The following is a 23,053-nucleotide window of genomic DNA, read 5'->3' on the forward strand; positions in this document are numbered from 1 at the left end:
CTCACTCACTCACTCACTCACTCACTCTCTCTCTCTCTCTCTCTCTCTCTCTCTCTCTCTCTCTCTTCTCACTCACTCACTCTCTCTCTCTCTCTCTCTCTCTCTCTATCTCTCACTCTCTCTATCTCTCACTCTCTCTCTCTCTGCAGAGACTCTGAGTTCGTATCTTATTTTGGAGGATGATAAATCAATATATTACAATAAATATTTGATGAAGTAACAACAGACAATATATTCCATAAAGTTCAATTGTCTGAGATGAATGGTTTTATAATCATTTGTGATATTAATATCAACTTTATTAACGTTATTCGACGTCACAGATCTTGCATGATGTTAAGTTAACCAGAAATCGTATACCCCAAGATATTATTACATGATAGCATAATACACTGATGCGGTTCTGTATTTAACTAATGATCTAATACATGTATATGAATTTGTTTTTGGGTAGTTTGTGTCCGCACGTTTGTCTTCTGGTTGATGCTTGTGTGTGGTGCAGTCTTCCTGCAGTTACTATTATAATGAATAGAGAGCCATGGTGGCTCAGTGATTAAGACACAGGTTCACTGACCAGAAGAATCCTTAGTTTGATCCGGAGTGAGAAAATTTGTGGACCCTTACGGCTGGCCCAAGGATCCATTCACTTAATTTGATATTTGTTTATTTGGTGCAATGTCTATTTTCTGTCTTGTCCGCAGATTTATCTTGTAGATTTTTGTTTTACAAAAATTGTACGTGTAGTGCGGTCCTCCTGCACTTACTATTAGAGTTTTTAAAGCTGGTCAGAGATACACGACTGGCAAGAAACATCCTGTAAGTGCAATCAATTATTAGGCATCAAATACCCTCAAGCATCAAAGCTCTACCCTCCAAAACCCTTATGATGTAATAGAGAGAGAGAGAGAGAGAGAGAGAGAGAGAGAAAGAGAGAGAGAGAGAGAGAGAGATGGGGTTTAACGTCCACTCAACACAAACTAGGTCATTTTGGGACTAAGACATGGTTTAATTTTATTTCAATAATATGCTTGTGTGTAGGAGTCTTTAACAGTGGGAGTAAACCCACATGGTTGAACAGGTGATCCTACTCCTTGTCACATACAACCGAGGAATCGAAACCATGCCAGTTGACTAAATTACAGACCTTATAATACAACGCAGACACGCTAACTATTCAGTCATCCACCCCCCCACCTCACCCCCCCAAGATGAAATAAAGGTTAGCTCTTCAACGTCCTCAAGGAGGAAAAATGACTGGCCCTGGAGCAAACCCAAGACGAATCTTTGCTCGACCGTTACCAATCACATTACCAATGACTTCATGTGCAGAAATCATATCACCCTAGCAACAGACAGTGTCTTATTATTATACACAACTTCTCAAAAAAAATCATGACAGAGATGTCTATTTATGGAACCAATTTCAAAACTCTTTAACATCATGATTTACAAATTTCTAATATATTTCCTTCGGGACAACAACAAATATCTTAGCGTCACTTTTAAAAAATGTATTTCCTCCGGGACAACAATGAATGTTGAAGATGATTAAGAACTCGCAAACCTAGGATCAGTGTCAACGGAATAAAGTTTTAATCTGATTATTGTCAAGACAGCCATCTGAAGGGATGTGGAAAGTTAAAAGGACATTAGTGTAAGATAAGATAAAGAGCTGACAGTTTTCGCTATAATAAAATAGATAATAAATACTGACAAATTTCAGTCAAATTTCTAAACTCTGAACCTAGATATACCGTATGTAAGTTGTTACACAGAAGTCTTATACACAATCTGATTAAAAGAGCTAAGTCGTTTATATTTGGGACCTAGAAATTGACACAAATGGGTCGCAACGCACGTAATAATGTAATATGTGAATGTATATAAATTGTTTTACATTCAATCGTTTCTGTTTTTACTATAATTTCTAATCAGTTACGTTCGGTGACATACGCCAGTATTCTCAATCGAATTTTAATCTCTAGCTTCTGGTTATTCCAGTCTACACCGATAGTATTTATCGGGCATGCTTTCTAGATAAGAATATAACGTCACCATTTGACATGCCTTGTGGAATATGTCTAGCCTCGTTTTTTGAGTCCCTTGTTCCAATAGGCGCTGAAACGCATTATGGTAAACGATTCGTGTACCAATTGTAAAATGTTTATTTTGTCTTATATATCTGAGGGCCATCTTTTCCCGGTAAGATCACAACATCAATGTTGATTTAAACCGACAAATAAATCGTGTTTTCAATGTCGAAGATTTTTGATGATATTGAGTTAGAGACTTAGCTACTTTAAAATACAGATGTATATTTCGCTTCGTTTTTTTATACTTTCGATGGTCTCTACTACATGAAGATCTGACCAGTTGTACTGGGAGGTTCCGTCTGGTACTAAAACAATCAACCTTTCAGTTGTTCGTGTGTCTGTATACATAGTGATGCTATAAGGAAGAGGGTAAAGATGCAATACTCATAAAACAAAAATTATAGAATTGCAAAAAATATTAACAAATTTGAGACTCAAGGGGAATGAATAGACTCTTTGAGAGAAGACTATTTAATGAAGGAGGCAATACGATCATATAATCAAAAGAAATAGAATAACAAAATTGACATTTCAGACTCAGTTTCATGAATTAATGACATTTCAGTATCCAATGAGTCACGAACTTCTTAATCTAAAACTCAGAATACAGGGGGATCTGGTTTAAATCAGATGTTTTTCAAGCCTTTTTATTGGTCCGCATTTTATATTTTACCAAAGATCAATTTTATATAAAGTAACGCAATCAGATTAAAATACAGATCTATATTTCGTTTCGTTCTTTTTATACTTTCGATGGCCTACACTACATGAAGATCTGACCGGTTGTAGTGATAGGTCGCGTCAGAGGTCATACAAGCGGTTTTTGACCCTATGCGGTCAGACATTTCATTAACCAATCACCATTGATGTTACAAATCAGGGTTCCCGCGGCTTCGTCAAACATTTTTTCAAGGATATTCAAGGATAAATATACGTCAAATTCAAGCATTTTCAAGGACATTTTTTAGCCTAAAGTTACAATTTTTCATCTTATAAAAATAACCAAAACATTACCAACTATCGTTATAATCTCATATTTAAAAGGAATTGAAGACATTTGAAACAAAATTAAGGATCTCAACTGAAATTCAAGGATATTTTCCTATTTCCGCGAAATTCAAGGATATTCAAGACCTTGAAAATGAAATTTTAAATTTAAGGATATTCAAGGATTTTCAAGGACCGCGGGAACCCTGCTAATGGATTACCCACAGTTCAGTGTAAAACACGCCATTTCATTGGCTAATAGCTCACATCATTCAGAACACGTCAATGATTACAACTCTTCCAGATCCTAGTGTAGTAAAGACAAGTAAAACGAAATTTTAAACTATAAAAACGAAATGAAATAGGATCTGTTTTTTAATGAGATTGAAAGTAATGGATTGTGATTTTCATTTTTCGGAAAATTTCTCACAGCTTAATCCCCACTACTATGGAGGCAGACCACCATTAAATTTCACCATCTCGGTACCCACAAATTGTAGTTTGTCTATTTATAGCAATTCTCTCTCCGTCTCCTTTCTCCCCTTCTTGCCTGCCCATTTTTGTTGGTTTGTGGGTCTAATGTGTCCGATTTTCATTGGATTTGAATCCGTTCTTTTGTTCAACGTCGGTTGATGATTAAACGCAATAATAATGGATAATTGCAAGACTTTGTTAATTATCGCTACAGTGGTAATAATGACAATCAAGGCTACAGTGATTTTAATATGGTTAATATGACTGATAAATCTGACGAAAACAACAGCCCTGGTTCAAACTACACCAGATTGTTAATATAACCGGTAAATCTGACTGAATCAACAGCCATAGCTACTACATGTTGAATATGAAGTTTTGAGACAAAGAGTTTATTATGATATGAACATTCCTTGATCTGCATGGTGGTCTGTAAGTTATGATGTATATATGAAAACGAACATTCCTTGGCCTGGTGGTCTGTAAGTTTTCTCCTCACACAATAAAGACGTTTTATTAGGATGTGTTTATAATCAAGTTATAGAATAACAACTGTTCTTACTTCATCTGATCTCTGTACGTATTATAATCAAGTTACCACTTGAAGGCTGTTTTTACCCTGTTCAATCTCCAAGTACAAATATTATTAACAACTTAAGTTAAATGTCGAGGGATCCATTCACACTGGTTTAGAGAGTATGGTGTTAAGGGAGTCACGGTGGCTCCGTGGGTAAGACGCTTGATCATGAAGGCTGTTTATATTTTGTTCAATCTCCACATACCAATATTAACTTATATGACATGTTGACGGATCCATTCACAGTCAGATGTTACAATGGTTCAGGGAGTAGTGCGTTGGCACACATAACCAGGTCAGCGAGCAAAGTTCACCCAGTGAAGGGGATGTAGCTCTTATAACCAGGTCAGGGAGCCAAAATGGCTCAGTGAATACAGTGCTGACTCTCATAACCAAGATAGTGAGTCATAGTGGCTCAGTGGATGAGGCGCTGACTCGCTAACAGTAGAAGATTTGATAAAAACTATTTAGTGTAGGATTTACTGAAACAAATGCTGCTGCCATGACAAAATGCAACACAGCAGATAATATCCGTGTTTATGGCTACTTGGCCCCTCAAAAATATGGTCGGTTCGTCGGTCGGTCGGTCAGAATATCTGTTTACTAAAAAATAGTGTTGGTCGCTTAACCATAAACACAGTAATTTTGTTGGCCTTATATATTTCATGATTTGAAATAATCCAATGTAACTAAAACCAGCAAGTGATTCTGTGTTTTTAAAAAGAGATTATTCAAGTACATGTAGAAATCTCACTAAAACTCGATCAATCAACAAGTGGTTTCATATAAAACTGGTGAATACGAAGCTTAATTCATAATCAATATGGTAAGATAGAAGAGACCGGGAAAAAAAACTTGTGAGCTATATAATCACATAATTGGTACAGATCTTGTCCAGTCAACTTAACACTTTCTCAAAACCATCACTCCATTCAGATAGAATATAAGGGTTAGGTTTAGAGTCACTTCATTCACAGAGATAATAATGGTTAGAGTTTGCGTCAGATATTGTCCAGTCATCTTAACAGCTTTCAAAACCATCAGCCCATACAGATAAATGCAAGTTAAAAAGGGTTGTTATGGTTTGGGTTACGGGTTAGGTCAAATATAAGGACTTGAGGTTTAATTCAGATATTCAGATAGATGCATGTTAAGAAGGGTTAAGGTTTGGGTCAAATATCAGGATTTGGGATTTGGTTCAGGTGATTGTTGTTGGTAGTGGAAGTTAAGAAGGGTTAAGGTTTGGGTTACAGCAGTGATTCTCAACCAGTGTGCCACGAAATTTTGAACGGTATACTAAGAAAATGCGAAAAACCACATGATCCCAATAGATTATTCACTGCCACTGGTGTCTACTGATAAGTCTATGACTGGTCTGTGTCTACAGTTGTATTTCGTCTGACTTACGAAATGTGTATATTTAGCCAGGTGTGCCGCTATTTTTTCATGTTTTTCAAGGTGTGCCGTTAGCTAAAAAAGGTTAAGAACCACAGGGTTACGGGTGGAGTTAAATATCAGGACTTGGAGTTTGGTTCAGATGATTGTTGGTAGAAGCGGACATTAAATAAAGCTATTTCACACACACGGTTCAGATGGTGTTCATAAGTATGATTGACTGTAGCCTTCTATTGTGTTCACAAGGTTTTCCCCAAAGCAGAGAGAAAGAGAGAGAGAGAGAGTTTAACCTCCATTCAACACAAATTAGGTCATTTTGGGACTAATATATGGTTCAATTTTATTTCAATAATTTGCTTGTGAGTAGGGGTCTTTCTCCAGAGGACCCGGAGAAAAACCTAAAAGGTTGGACAGGCAACCCTACCAAAGCAGAGGTAATATTAGAATGGATGGTATAGGATGCTGAATATTGAAAGAGTCCATCCTAGTCTACAGTAGCACGTTAAACCTCATTTCATTTCATTTCATTTCATAATCACAGAAAGCAGCTTGAAATTGAAAAAAAAAAAACCAAAAACTATTCTGAAGAAAACACACTAATGAAACGATAAACGGTTATTTATGATGAGTTAGTTGCGCCGAAAGCGTGTTAGGTTGTGTTAGTTTATGGTAATAAATGGTAATATACGAAACCATGACATGGTAATAGCTCATTTTTCATCTTTACAACCAGCACAAGAAGTGTTCATGTTATAAAGATCTTAGTTAGCATGATATAGACCCATTATATATACATTTTACAAGTAAAATTAACATCCATCAAAGACCACATAAGGTGAAACTATCATGTGTCAAAGACCAATCTGATTACAATACAGATCTATATTTCGTTTCGGTTTTTTTATACTTTCAATGGCCTAGACTACATGAAGATCTGACTGGTTGTAGTGAAGGTCGTGTCAGAACTCATACAAGCGGCTTTTGACCCTATGGCGTCAGACATTTTATTAACCAATCAGCATTGATGTTACTACTGGATTACTCACAATTCCATGCAAAACGCGCCTAAAGCCCGCCGTAACAGACCGTTTCATTAGCTAATCCCTCACTTCGTCCAGAACATGTCAATGATAACAACTCTTCCAGATCCTAATGTAATAAAGACAAGTAAAACGAAATTTTGAACTATAAAAACGAAACGAAATAAAATCTGTGTTTTAATCAAATACAGGGCTATATGAATAGGGGGGTTGGTTCTCTAGATGCTCTACTTTTCACCCAGAAAAACACCAATAGGTGACTTTCACTTTGTAAGATTCTAGGAAATATGAACTGGAATATTCAGTCTTGTGAATGTTACCTTTTGATCTAATTCCAGGTAAAAAGAAATTAAAGAATTTGGGGCCACCCAGAACTCCCAAATTCAAATAGTCCCATACAAGGGTATTATGGTCATATGTGCAGTGTAGTGGAGAAGAATTCTGCCAAGGCAGCCTCATTTCTCTCCAATGTTTTTTTCTTCAACTGTTGCTGTATATCTATTCATCATAGTCATATTTATAGTGCAAGGCGAATATCGTTTCTTTCCACTGTTTTTTATCATCAACTATAATGGTTATATATTTATTTACTATGGTCATATGTGCAGTGTAGTGGAGTAGAATTCTGCCAAAGCAGCATTTTTCTCTCCAATGTTTCATCTTCAACAGTTGCTGTATATTTCTTTACTAAGGTCATATGTATTGAGTTGTCTATGTATTATTAAATGCATATGACTATGTCTTAGTGTATATGTATGCATGCTGTCCTTAATGGACATTTTGATGCAATAAACATCTTATCTTATTTTATGTATAGTGTAGTTTGCCAAGACAGTGGCATTTCTGTTCACCGTTTTATCTTCAAGGAGATATCAATACCCAAATTTATTTCTTTAATGTCTTAGAGGCAATAATATTGCTGATTCAACAAAATGATTTATTTGACGATAACCTGCTGCATATTTTATTGCACTGTAGATTTCTGCTATTCTACTCCATAAAATCTAACCAACAATGAGAATCGGCTTTCATTGAAAAACCAATTTGCTTTCATTATCTCTAGCGAGACCTTTCCTCTACTGGAATTGAAAGTCAATTATTGGGCAAGTTAGTTCCGCTCACATTTATAGAGTTTTACGCTTTGCTCGGAGACGTGGGCTGATATTATCACACGACTACAGGAAAACAAATCTAACGTTTCTTTGCTAAGTGACGTTTGTTTTCCATCACGAGATAGTGGATTGTCGTGTTACGTCTTTCATTCTCAAGAAAAGTTAGGAAATGATGGTAATAACGTCTCGTAATATTAATCATCTGCTTCTTTCTTATCTAGTTTTTCAAATCAATATTTATAACGAACACGTGGCAAACAAAAGAATTTAACGATATATTTACATGACAAGTCACGATCCTAAGCACATATCCGTCCGAACTCGGAACTAACAGAACAAATATATATATCTTACCAAAACTCATTAGGGAAACAATTTTGACAATCTTAATATATCTATCGTTTCATACAGGGCAAACAAAAGGATTAAATGATATATTTATAAGACAAGTCATGATCCTAAACACATAGATGTCAGAGCTCGGAACTAACCGGGAAAATATATTTCTTACCAAAACGCATTATATCTTTCAAGGGAAACACTTTTGACAATCTAAAAATATTTATCTTTCCATACAGAGCAAACAAAAGGATTAAACCATATATTTATAAGTCTCGTTTCTAAACACATAGCCATAAAAACTCGGAACTAATGAAAAAAAAACAACTTATAAGTCTAGTTCCTAAACACATATAGCTGTCAGAACTGGGAACTAACGAAAAAAAATATATTTCTTACCAAAACACATTCAAGGGGGGAAACACTTCTGACAATGTGTAATTATTAGAGTAGCTGCAAGTATTTATTATCTAACACAGGGTAAACAAGAGTTTAAAACAATATATTCATATAACATGTCTTGTCCATAAACACATATAGCAGTCGGAACTCGGAACTAACAGAAAAGATATATTTCTTACAAAACAAGTTTCATGTCAGTGGTGTTTGAATTGGTGGAGACTTAAGAGAAATTTTCGATACATGATAGAAGATTAGATAAAGAGCTGGCAGTTCTCACTATAAATCACTGAAAATCAATAGGCTTCTTTGTCTCATGACCTTAAACACTGTGTATAAATCTAAAGTCAATTGGATATTAACTTTGACCTCTAGAGCGTCCACAAGATCTTTTGAAGTGATCAAGGGCCATAACTCTGGTGTTAATTATCGAAAATCGCTGGAAATCAATAGGCTTCTTCGTCTCATGACCTTAAACACTGTGTATAAATTTAAAGTCAATCGGATATTAACTTTAGCCTATAGAGCGTTTACAAGCAATTGTGGATGCCAGACCGATGGACGGACGGGGGCGACAACAATATACGACCACATTTCAATGTGGGCGTATAAAAATTGTTTCACTCTAAGCCATGAAAAACTTATTTTACAATCACTGAAGCCTTTATTGTCATTGTTAATGCTGTCTCGATTATCCATTTTTGTGTTTTTAATCATCAACATTGAACAGCAGATCGGATTAAAATCGAATGAAAATCTGACAGATAAGATGGCATCGACAGTTGATTATAGTCTGGATAAGTTAATTAATGTCTAATTAATAATTTAGATAATATTTCAGACCTAAAGAAAGACCTACAATAGGCAGATTTACCTCTTGCATAATGTATGTTTAAAGAAGATAATGAATAACTGAATTAAAACCAGAAATACTTTTAAAACAAATAAAAAACAAAACAATGGCTGATGTAAAGATAGTTAAACAAGTTAATTAACCAAACTTGTACAAGTAAAACTCACAAAACCTGGTTATATACTCAAGGGTAAACATAACTAATGTAACATACATCGTGTATATATCTGGCATTAAGCCTAATGATTATATATTTCACCATCTTCCTTGACAATCAGCTTCTTATAAAGGAATGTGCAGATTGTGCAGAAAGTAACTAACAGAGAGACAGATAGAGAGAGAGAGAGAGAGAGAGAGAGAGAGAGTTTAATCTCCACTGGCAGAAACTGGGTCATTTCGGGACTAACACGTGGTTCAATTTTATTTCAATAGTCTGCGTGCGTGTAGGAGTCTTTAGCAGTGGGAGGAAACCGGAGGACCCAGAGAAAGGTTGGACAGGCGAAATTTGCCGAAATGACCTAGTTTGTGTCAAGTGGACTTAAACCCAATTTCCCTGTCTTTTATGCGAAGCCATCAGATTGAGTGGATTGGATATTGAGGGGATCAGACAATATCAGCCATATCTTCATTAAATGTTAATATGGATGCCACTCACAAAGACGGTCGTTTAAAGAACCCAAAATTGAGACCTTGTTTATTTCCATGGCAAAGGTACTTGACAATTGAAACTATTTAGGCTATTTCTTGTCAAAACTTAAAACTTTCATAATATCGCTATATACGAATAAAGTAATTTGATTGAAATTTTCAATATATTCATTTTTCATTATCTATTTTTGAGCTATTGTAGCAAAAATGGCTGACTTTTTATCTAAATCTTACATAATGTATCTTTAATACATATTTACTTTTAGAGGTATTATGTGAAGGAAATGTTGCTATAGAGACTATGATATGTGATAATAGTTTTCACTTGTAAGACAAGTTTCTTTACCTGTATATATACCTAATTATTACAGGTATATAGAGACTATCTATATTACCTGTTTATTACAGTTTCTCTACCTCTATACCTGGTTACCAAGTTACATAAATAAAAACTGTTAATAATCTTATTGTGGTATAAGTGATGTCTTCCTGGTATGTCTGTGTCGAGTGGATGTTAAACCCCATTTCTCTCTCTCTTTCTCCTGGCATGGCTGTGTCGAGTGGATGCTAAACCCCATCTCTCTCTCTCTCTCTCTCTCTCTCTCTCTCTCCTGGCATGCAGTTTTTAATGTTTGTCTTTTTTCATTAAATAAAACATACATGAAGACAAGAATTTGAGCAACCATTATTCTAATGAAATATATTATTGGTCAGCGGAAATAAAATGGGGTTTAATATCTTTTCTGTACACATGCTTTAGATCGTAAGGTCTGTAGTTGAGTTGAGACATGTGGTTTCAATTCCAAGCTTGTACGTGACTAGGAGTGGTGCAGAACGGAGGGCCTGACAAGGACAGCTGTCTAGTCCTTCGGATGATACGAAAAACAGAGGTTCCTTGTATATTGGAATGCACGTAAAAGATCTCCTGGCAGTTGGAATTCGATATTAGAGTAGGCGATAGTGCCGCTGTCCGGGCAAAATTTCCCTCATAGCACACTGTATGGCGTATGCCCGTCTTCATTAGCCCAGTATAGGAGCAGAACAGTAGGACGTTAAACCCCATTTCATTTCATTTCTTTTTAGAGATTCAACTTTCACCATATTACAGCTTACAAGAGATTACCCAATCCCTTAAACGACAATTAGAGACTTTAATATTGTTCATAATACATCTGGTTTTTATTCATGTCCAGATCATTTCTTCCGTCTTGTCAAAATAAACGAGAGATTCTTTTTAATAGAGTCTAGACTTTTCAATCATTGTTTGAATAAAACGTGGAATGCAAGAGAGACTTGAAAATAATTCTTGTATTCTGTGAGTAGAATATTCCATTGAATTGATTCAGAATTAATGTCTTAAAGGCCGACGGAATCTTGTAACTAATCCAGGTCTTCTACAGAAATGTCTGGACAATCCAATTACAAATGATTTAAATCCCCAATAATTGTTACATGTATCTAAGGAATAGTTTATTCGACTTGATATACACTGGGGCCATATTCACAAAATATTCTAAGAATGCAGCCCATTTATTGACTGAGAGCTAAAATTTCGGGACTAACATATGGTTAATTTTATTTTAATAATTCTCTTGCACCTAGAGGTCTTTTTTCACCGTTTGGAGGAAACCGGAGAACCCGGAGAAAACCTACGAGGTTGAGTCAACTGGCGTAGTTTTGATTCCCTAGTTGTACGTGACAAGGAGTAGGGTTGCCTGTCCAACCTCATGGGTTTTCTCCAGGTCCTCCAGTTTTCATCCCACTGCTAAAGACCCCTACGTGCAAGCGAATTATTGAAATAGAATTGAACCATATGTTAGTCCCCAAAATGACCTAGTTTGTGTCGATTGGAGGTTTAACCCTCCTCTCCCTCTCTCTCTCTCTCTCTCCCTCTCTCTCTCTCTCTCTCTCTCTCTCTCTCTCTCTCTCTCTCTCTCTCTCATACCATTAAACTCAGTTTCATTTTTTGCACCTAAAAACATTAAAACCATTTAGATAGACTTGATAAACATGAAAATATACACCAGGTTTATCTACAACTTTCAACATATTTTATTTATTTTTATGAATACCGAGTATGATGAATATATATATTTGAACTTTGAAAGGTAAACCAGATTTAAAATTTCTAGGTGAGATAACAGATATTAATATCGCACAGAGAAAAATAAAAATGAATAAAGATGGACTCTGCCCCGATGCTCAAATACTGGTAATTTTTAGTTCTACAAGAAATGAAATGGGATTTAACGTCCTACTGTTTTGCTCAAACTGGGCTAATGATAACAGGCATACGCCACGCAGTGCGCTATGAGACAAATTTTGCCCAGACAGTGCCACTACGGCCCACTGTTATATTAAATTTTAACTGCCAAGGGATCTTTTATGTGCATGGCAACATGTACACAGGACCTTGTTTTTTGTCCAATTCAAACGACTAGACAGCTGTCCTTGTCAGGCCCTCCTTCCTTCACCACTGACAAGGGGAAACCACACTGTGCTGTATGGAACTGAAATGATCCCATGTGAGTGGTGTCTTGAACTGAAATGTTCCCTTGTCTGCATTTTAATGAACTGAAATGTTCCCATGTGAGTGCTGTATTGAACTCAGTACTGAACTGAACTGAGGTGCTGTAATAAACTAAGTGCTGTAATGAATTAGGTGCTCTATTTAACTGAGTGCTGTAATGAACTAGGCGCTGATTGCTCTGGTTGCTGCATTGAACTAGGTTTTGTATTGAACTATAATGATTCTTGTAATGAACTAGGTGCTGTTTTGAAATTTAAATGCTCACTTGAGAGAGCTGTAGTGAATAGAAATGATTTCATATGAGTGTTGTATTAAACTGGGTGCTGTATTGAACCAAGTGCTGTATTATAAACTGAGTGCTGTATTGAACTGAGTGATGTATTGAACTGTGTGTTGTATTGAACTGAGTGTTGTATTGAACTGGGTGCTGTATTGAACAGGGTATTGTATTACACAGGGTGCTGTATTGAATTGGGTTCTGTATTGAATTGGGTGCTGTATTGAACTGGGTGTTGTATTGCACTCAAAATGATCATAAAATAATACTTAACTTTATTAAAACCATGTGATCTCATATTATACAAGATCACTTATAACTTTCTCTCAGCCCTAACTCTGTTGATATATTTATTTTTTCTGAGCTTTAACACCATTCATATATTTATTAAAAACAAAACATCTTAAATCCCTTTAACCCATAACTCTTTTGAACTATTTTGTTTTAAAAATAAAACAATGCATCTTAAACAATCCCTTTAATCCATAACTCTTTTGAACTATTTGTTAAAAACAATCCCTTTAACCCCATAACTCTGTTGAAATATTTGTTTTTAAAAAAAAAAAAAACCAAGATACATCATAAACAATCCCTTTTAACCCATAACTCCATTGATATATTTGTTAAAACAAAAACCCAATGCATCTTAAACGATCCCTTTAAATTCATTCAGGAGCGACAAGATGAGAATGGAGGAAATGTGATCACTGTAACCCGGGTATCATTTAATCTTGTGTATTTAGCACTAATTTCTTCCACATTCATTCAATATCAAATCTTTGTTTAATGCTGACTGATTAATTTTGATTATGAGTGTCCAATTTACAAGCATTTAAGTTTTCGATCACTAATCATTATACATCAATAATCAATAGGGTTGTTTATTTTTTACCAGTGATCGAGAAATTAAACACTTGTAAATTTGACACTCATTATCAAAATTAATCAGTCAGCTTTAAACTGGACACAAGTACAAATTAGATGATTTTTGGTGATTTTAAATGATTTTTACGAATTTTTAAACAAGGATTTGATATTAAACGAATGTGAAAGAAATTAATGCTAAATACACAAGTTTAAATAATACATGGGCTTCAGTGTTACGATCCCTTTAAATTGATGAGTGAAGAAGATAAGATGTGATGTATGTGATGTATGGCATGTGTACTGATCAACCAACAGTAAACCATCAGCCATTGATAATACAAGAATTCTATCATTTCCTCAATCGTTATAATATGGAGATTTATCTACTGCAATCTACTTCCGGATATAGTCATGAATTATTTATACCGCAATTATTTAACGACGTTTGACAGTCGTGGTCACTATCATGGTCTCCATCATACTGTGTCTGGGGTAATATCATAAACATTAGTTCCACGTGATAGTAATACTAATACATGTATATAAAAGAGGTATGTACATGTAATTTGGTTCATCGTTCGCGTACAATTCTCAACAAAGAATCAATTTCATTGTAGTTGCTCCCTGATGCTGCGCTTTATAGACTTCACCGTCCCCCCCCCACATTGGACACCCATCTCCAGAACCTTACCCCCTTCCGCCCTCACCATTAGACCAAATTATAATTACAACATAAGTTCAAAAATAACATGATTATTCTTTTAACAACCATCAAAACACCCACCTTACCCATTAAATATTAAATTTAAAAATTGGTTCCAAAATAAAATGGTGACATTTGTTAAAAGCAGTCATCTTTTACAGAGATATAAGAAGACTTTTCACAATACCTCTATGAAACAGATTATCAAACCCCCTTCTGCAGAAAGCTCCACCCCACCCCATTAGACAAATTTAAAAATTAAATATTGGTTTAAAAATCAATAATCAACAATAAGCTTTACGGTTCAAAAATGGAATCATCCGGATTAATCTCTGGCTTATATTAATACAGATAAAAAAAAATAAAAGCATGCAGGAAGAATTAAGGCCATAATTACCTAGTTTTCGCCGTTTGGCTTTAAAAATATCCTGTCGTCCTATTAACACGGGAATTCGGCTTCTCTTTCTTTTATTCTTCATCGTTGAATCAGTTAGAAAACACATTTAATCAGATATTTCTTTCTTTTTTCAAAGTAATTAAAAATGGTGATATGTCATAAATCACAGAAGCCATAAGATATTCAGTATCCCAAAGTCACGATTACAGTTTTTAAAATTAATTTCCATATGATAGATATATCGTGAAAACACACTGGGTAGAAATTAATCCGCAGACATCAGGCTACCAATTAAGATACAATAATAATTCACCCAGCATGTGTCCGCTGGCGACACACTTCGATATCCGTCGTCAACTAACAAATATACAGAACCGCTAAAACAAAGAAAAAAATAACATGTACTCTTCTTGAGTTAAAATTAAAATTGTCGACTTGACTAAATAACATGAACTCTCCGTGAGAATCAATAACACTCTACACAGTTTATTATACACTTCATGCTATGATTACACCACGATAACTCAACTGTATTACTTTGTCAACAGAATATGTGTAAAGTGATTAAAGTAAGGTTATCTCTAGTAGTAAGTGTAGAAGTGAAGGAGGACAACACTACACACAAATGAAACTCATGACAAACATGTGGACCAGACAGACAACAAGAAATAACAAATATCAATTCAACTGAATTCAAGAGAGAGACAGAGAGAGAGAAAGAGAGAGAGAGAGGTTTAAGGTCCACTCGACACAAACAAGGTCATTTCGGGACTAACACATGGTCCAATTTTTTTCAATAAATCGCTTGCGCGCAGGGGCCTTTAGCAGTGGGAGGGAACCAGAGAAAACCTACGAGGTTGGACAGGTGACCTTACTCCTTGTCACGTCAAAACCAAGCCAGTTGACTCAATGACAGACCTTATGATACAGCGTGCACGTGCTAACCATTCGGCCATCCACCCCCCCCCCCTCAAATATTGAAACAATGAACGGGGGTGAAACAACCTGGCAGGTGATCTTACTTATCGCATAAAACTCAAGATCGAAGCCACGACTCTTGACACAATGACAGATCTTATGATATTAAATGCACTCAATATATCACTCGACCACCCAGTCCCCCACCTCTCCCCCTGAATAATAAGGTCATAATTATTTATAATTACTAGGTTGTTTTTTTAAACTATCACACTGCTTTTTTTATTGAAATCGAAGTTTCCCATCAACTAATATAGTTTTTAGACATCAAGGGTCGACGATCTATTGCCACACAGTAAATATCGATAACAAATTTTCCTCATTTTTTTTTCATTTTTTCTTCTTAATCCAGAGAACACAACCAAAACAGACACTACCATTTCGAGACCGACTCTACGTGATATAAAAATAACGACAGTTTAATCAAATTCAGGAATCAATTTATCTTGGTTGAGTCACAGACGGTTCTGACACGTGAAACTTCTTAAAAGATGATCAACAGTGGTTAGATTTAGCCATAGATTGAAGGTCAAACAAAATTACCGTTAATATTCTGAAGTTACTATAATGTTTGTAGAAGCAATACCCAGGTTTAATGAGAGAGAGAGAGAGAGAGAGAGAGAGAGAGAGAGAAATGGGGTTTAGCATCCACTCGACACAGACATGCCAGGAGAGAGAGAGAGAGAAATGGGGTTTAGCATCCACTCGACACAGACATGCCAGGAGAGAGAGAGAGAGAGAGAAATGGGGTTTAGCATCCACTCGACACAGACATGCCAGGAGAGAGAGAGAGAGAGAGAAATGGGGTTTAGCATCCACTCGACACAGACATGCCAGGAAAGAGAGAGAGAGAGAGAGAGAGAGAAATGGGGTTTAGCATCAACTTGACACAATCATGCCAGGAAGACATCACTTATACCACAATAAGATTATTAACAGTTTTATTTATGTAACTTGGTAACCAGGTATAGAGGTAGAGAAACTGTAATATACAGGTAATATAGGTAGAGAAACTGTCTTACATATCATAGTCTCTATATACCTTTAATTAACAGGTAATATAGGTAGAGAAACTGTCTTACATATAATAGTCTCTATAGCAACATTTCCTTCACATAACACCTCTAAAATTAAATATGTATTAAAGATACATTATGTAAGATTTAGATAAAAAGCCAACCATTCTTGCTACAATAGTTCCAAAATTGACAATAAAAAATGAATATATAGCGATATTATGAAAGTTTTACATTTTAACAAAAAATAGCCTAAATAGTATCAATTGTCAAGTACCGTTGTCATGGAAATAAACAAGGTCTCAATTTAGGTATATATGATGTCACTGAGGGAAAGAAATTGGGGTTTAACATCCACTCAACACAAACTAGGTAATTTTGGAATGGTTCAATTTATTTCAATAATTCACTTGTGCATAGGTCCTTGTCACGTACAAGCAGGTATATGAAACCACGCTACTTTACTTAATGACAGTCCTCATAATTCAAACCATTCGTCCACCCAACCCTGCTAATAACATTTAAAACCAAAATAAAGACCTGCACAAGGCAGATTTAGCTCTTACATAATGCATCTTTAAGCATATCACATGTGATAAATCATTCTACAGATGATATGTACCCTTCAATATCTTTTATACTTCTCTAGATAGAACAACATATAGCAAAAACTGGAGAGAGAGAGAGAGAGAGAGAGAGAATTGTCAGCCCTTGGCCCACGTCAGGACCAAAAATGTGCATTAAGATATCAAGCGCATAAATTATCTACTAGTATGTAGTATTTGGCCTTTCACACGCTCGAGGCAAGAGTCACACCCCTGGATTTTTTTTTATCTCTTATTATGGAAATTTCCACATTTTGCAAGTGCACTGATTTTATCAATCTTTGCTTAAATTCTAAATTTATACCTAGATTTATATCAACAGTTAACGTTAAATTCCTAAATTTATGCAAGAGCTAAATCTGTCTAGTGCAGGTCTTTCTTAAGGCCTGAAATGTTATCTGAACTATTAATTAACATGACAAGACCATAATCAACTCTCGATGTCATCGGATATCTACGATATTAAGTAGATTAGAACGGTCCAGCCATATTTTGATTTCATCTAAAAATGGTGAAGTGAGGGTAAGCTTCGAACAACCAGTGCGGTAGTAGCAATTAATGCACACATCTCGTCAAAACCTTCAAAAGCTAATATCTTCGCTCACAATGGAGCAATTTGAATGAAAATTTCAATAAATTTAATTTGCATAATCAAACTATTATAGTAAGAATGGCCAGCTTTTTATCTAAATCTTACATAATGTATCTTTAATGCATAAACCATGGATATCATTGAACATTAAATCCCTAAATTTATTCGCGGACGTATATCAAAATCAAAATAATCAGATTACCTTTTCGCTCCTAAATAATATTAATAAAGCTACACCAGATCTAACAATCATTCACGATCCTCCTGTTTTAAAACTTGATATTATACAAGCAATGCCAACTCTTTCTAGAAGACCTGATATCACTTCTTATTCATCTGAATAATCAAACTTGATATAACACAAGCTATGCTTACTCTTTTTAGGACATCTGATACCACCTAGTTTAGATATATTATAGTATTGATAGGTGTTGTACATGAGACAGGGTATGCTCACCTCTTCTAGAACATCTGATACCACTTAGTCTAGATATATAGTATTGATAGATGTTGTACATGAGACAGTGTATGCTTACTGTTTCTAGGACATCTGATACCACCTAGTTTAGATATATTATAGTATTGATAGGTGTTGTACATGAGACAGGGTATGCTCACCTCTTCTAGAACATCTGATACCACTTAGTCTAGATATATAGTATTGATAGGTGTTGTACATGAGACAGTGTATGCTTACCGTTTCTAGGACATCTGATACCACCTAGTTTAGATATAGTATTGATAGGTGTTGTACATGAGACAGTGTATGCTTACTATATCTAGAACATCTGATACCACCTAGTTTAGATATATTATAGTATTGATAGGTGTTGTACATGAGACAGAGTATGCTTACTGTTTTTAGAACATCTGATACCACCTAGTCTAGATATATAGTATTGATAGGTGTTGTACATGAGACAGAGTATGCTTACTGTTTCTAGAACACCCGATACCACTTCCCATTTATCCTCAAATATAAAATATTGCAACACGGACACAAGATATGTTTAAACTATCAAGAACATCTGTTACCACATCTCTTTGATCTGAACAATCATTCACTATCGTCCAATCAACTATAATGACACTGTTAAAACTTCCTGATCACCTGATACCATTTCTGATTTCCATTTTTAATTCTGCTAAAAAATAATCTAATCATCCTTCAACTTGTAAAATGTGTTGGCTTTTAAAATAACTGGTCACTTTACTATTTTTCGCTTTCCAATCCTTGGAATATCCCTTAAGAAAATTCTGCACATGACAAATTCCGCCACACACCAATTTCCAGTGCCTATAGTAAACGACTGCTATGCTGTCTTTATGTCACTAGAATACACTCGGATTGACACAACAATCATTTCAAGTATTTGAAGTACTGCATATATCATATGGCATAAGATCATCAGAATGGTTTCAAATATCCCAGCATCGTTCTCTTGTTACACAACAGACTGCCAGGAACTATAGCGCCAGTGCCAATAATGGTGGTACTATTGTTGTTATATAATGTCCTGTAGTCTACCAGCAAGTAGACGACTGGTAGTGGTATATAGTACTGTATGATATCACTAGTGAACTAGAGTACAAACCACCGACCAACCACTCACTACAGACTGCTGTAGACAACTGGTTTATAAACCATGCTTACACAACAACTCTCTATCGTTATAAACACACGCCACACGTGGAGGTCAGTAAGCTGGTCGTACGCCAGTAAATATTACAGGTAAAAAAACAAACCTCTCGTACTAACATGGTGGTACTACACTCATATATTGATAAATGTTCTTTTTTTGTTGTAATAAACTGCAGACTAAACAACTTTTTATTTGCATATTACGTCCATTAAGACCAGTATAAAAAACATACATATACGTACATCAATATACATGTATACAAAAATATATTTTACATGGAATAATATATTGGAATAACATGATATACGTGGTCTATAGGCTGATAGTCAATGGTTTGTGAGTTGAATATTAGCTCGTTAGCTTTTTGTAGTATACCACAGTTTGTGCGTGCTTGCATGTATGTACTACCCTTGCACATGCTTCTGTTGTAATAAACTGCAGGTTGTAAGCATGAGATTTATAGGCTTATAGTCAATGGTTTGTAAGTGGAATATTAGCTCGTTAGCTTTTTGTAGTATATACCAGTGAAAAAAACCCAGTTTGTTCGTACTTGCATGGAGGTACTACCCTTGCACATGTTTTTGTTGTAATAAACTGCAGGCTGTAAACATGAGATTATAGGCTAATAGACAATGACATGTAAGTGGAATATTAGCTTGTTAGATAGTTGTAATAAATATAATAATAATAATGCTTTATTACACAACTGCATTGTATATACGCGATACAATACAAAGTACAATACAATAATTAACAACAACTAACATAGAATAAGGTTTACAGAGGTTTCTAAAAGTATATTAAATTACATGTATATATACTGGTGAAAACCAATCGTTCATTGATACTAGCATAGAGGTGAATACGCTGGTGCATGAATGCTCAACCTAAAACGTGTGTGGGTCAAGAGTCAGTGGAACATTAGCACTGGTTTAAAAATATATATACAGAGAGTTTGACATAGATAAAAATAGAGAGTTTGACATAGATAAAAACTACTATTAGTATTCATACTCTAGATCACAAGATAATTCTGATGAGTCAACAAAATAACCCGGGTATCATTTAATCTTGTGTTTCTAGCACTAATTTCTTTCACATTCATTCAATATCAAATCTTTGTTTAAAAATTTGTAAAAATCATTTAAAATCACCCAAAATAATGTAATTTATACTTCAACTTGTGTCCAGTATAAATTTGAGTGATTAGTTTTGACTATTCTTCAAAAATTAATCATTATACGTCATTAATCAAATGGGTTGTTTATTTTTTAACAGTGATTGAGAAATTAAATGCTTGTAAATTGGACACTCATTACCAAAATTGAATGGTCAGCTTTAAACTGGACACAAGTACAAATTAGATGATTTTTGGTGATTTTAAACAGTTTTTAAGAATTTTTAAACCAAGATTTGATATCAAATGAATGTGAAAGAAATTAGTGCTAAATACACAAGATTAAATGATACCCAGGTTACAGTGATGTATAACAAGATTTTAAATGATTTTTACAATTTTTAAACAAAGATTTGATATTAAACAAATGTGAAAGAAATTACTAATTAGTGCTTGACACACAAGATTAAATGTTACACAGGTTACAGTGATATGAAGAGTGATGTCCCTGATTGTCATGTACATTATTATGAAAATATCTAATTTTCCTAGGTTTATTCAACAGTAAAATATAGTCAAATAGATTATATTACATTTAATATCTAATTTTCCTAGGTTTATTCCATAGTAAAATATAGTCAAATAGATTATATTATATTTAATATCTAATTTTCCTAGGTTTATTCAACAGTAAAATATAGTCAAATAGATTATATTATATTTAATATCTTTGTAAATACTGAGCCGAAGTTAACCATATTTGGATAGATATTCATATTAGATATTAAACCTTCACAATATCGTAGGTTACAAGGGATTCAGGGGGCCACGGTGGCTAGGTGGTTAAGACGCTGGCTCGCTAGCCTGAAGGTCGGGTGTTCGATCCCTGCATTGGCCGAGAAAGTTCATCCTGATTTTCCGACGTGGTTTCCCCTTGTCAGTGGTGCAGAACAGAGGACCTGACAAGGACAGCTGTCTAGTCCTTCGGATGAGACGAAAAACTGAGGCCCCGTGTATACATTAGAATGCACGTAAAAGATCCCTTGGCAGTTGGAATTCCATATAAGAGTAGGCGATAGTGCCGCTGCCCGGGCAAAATTTCCCTCATAGCACTCTGTATGGCATATGCCCGTCTTCATTAGCCCAGTATAGGAGCAGAACAGTAGGACTTTAAACCCCATTTCATTTCATTTCATTTACAAGGGATTCAGAATTCCTCAAATGACAATATATCAGTGAAGGTATTAGTAAAACATACTCCGCACAGTGTTTCGTTTGATTATACCTAATGGCACTTAACACTGCTTTAACCAAGGCAAATTTCTGTTCCAAATTATGACTGGTCAATGGTCCGATTAAGAACCAATAGCTAACTGCGTTACAAAAGCATTACACTTAAAACAGAGCTCCAAATTGGACCAAATATGTTTACATAACATTACTTCATGACACATGATTTTATCATATCCAATTAACCAGTGCATAGCAGAATATTGCAGAAAAACTAATTGCTTGACAAATGAGGCTATCAAATCGAAAACAATGTAAACAATACTGTTTGGAGACGAACATACTTTCACCGTTTTTAATATCTTAAATCACTGTCCAAAGTTTTAGGGAAGACCCAGATTAAACGAAGGGCTGTCATGTTGCTGTACTTGAGATAGATTTGATTGAAAGGGAAGAATAGACACACTGCCTCATAAGCTCAAGTATCAGAAGCCAATCTAGCAATGGCCAGAGAGGGATTTCTGGGGCCATTGCTTCAGGAATATGATAGTAAAAGTGTATTCTGAGTTTTCACTATATTCTACTTGGTAGCCTCAATACCGCTGTTAATTACAGATAAAAATAGAACAAGTTATAGAAATAGATAAATACATATATAGCTTGTTATTAACATGGATACAGCGGTATGCACTGGAGTCAGTTCTTATTTCAACCGATTACAAAAAACGTGGCCAATGCATGACCACGAGATGGTGCAAATTTACACTACAGGGACTGTGAAGACTTGCGACAATTCACAACTCACCAACCTTGCCGTCAAGTTTACAAGATGTCTTAAAGTGTTGTGTTCACACTGGCTTCATCCTTAATTTTTGTAAGTGATTTCCCACACCTTTTTGTCAAATCTCCTGTGCTCATTCTTGCATAGGTGGCAGTAAAATCTTTTAACTTCTGGGATTTGATTCACATCTCAACTTTACCAGATGATCAATTTCGTTGCCTTTTTCATTTATCTCTGGCTGACTAGAATTTTTTTTCATTTTTGTAAGTGCTTTCCCACACCTCTTTGTCAAATCTACTGTACCCATTCTTGCATGGGTGGCAGTAAAATCTTTAAACTTCTGGGATTTGATTCATTTATCTCTGATTGACTAGAAATTGTTTCAATTGAATTGAAAATA

The 23,053-nt window shown here is 35.1% G+C and overlaps 1 protein-coding gene across 2 annotated transcripts in view; it reads right to left on the reverse strand.

The window, feature by feature from the left end:
- Window positions 1–23,053, reverse strand: part of LOC126821016 (circadian locomoter output cycles protein kaput) — an 83,644-nt gene that overhangs the window by 40,311 nt on the left and 20,280 nt on the right. Inside the window, exon 1 of one of the 2 annotated variants that reach the window (XM_050549264.2) lies at window positions 14,692–15,277. The exons of the other annotated variant lie outside the window; for it this stretch is intronic. Coding sequence (XP_050405221.2) covers window positions 14,692–14,797 — 106 coding nt within the window. The 5' untranslated portion in view covers window positions 14,798–15,277. Of the gene's footprint in view, window positions 1–14,691; window positions 15,278–23,053 lie in introns of those variants that run through there. 2 annotated transcript variants of the gene reach the window in all.

This window comes from Patella vulgata, chromosome 5 (assembly GCF_932274485.2).
Source record: "Patella vulgata chromosome 5, xgPatVulg1.2, whole genome shotgun sequence".
Lineage (NCBI taxonomy): Eukaryota > Metazoa > Mollusca > Gastropoda > Patellidae > Patella > Patella vulgata.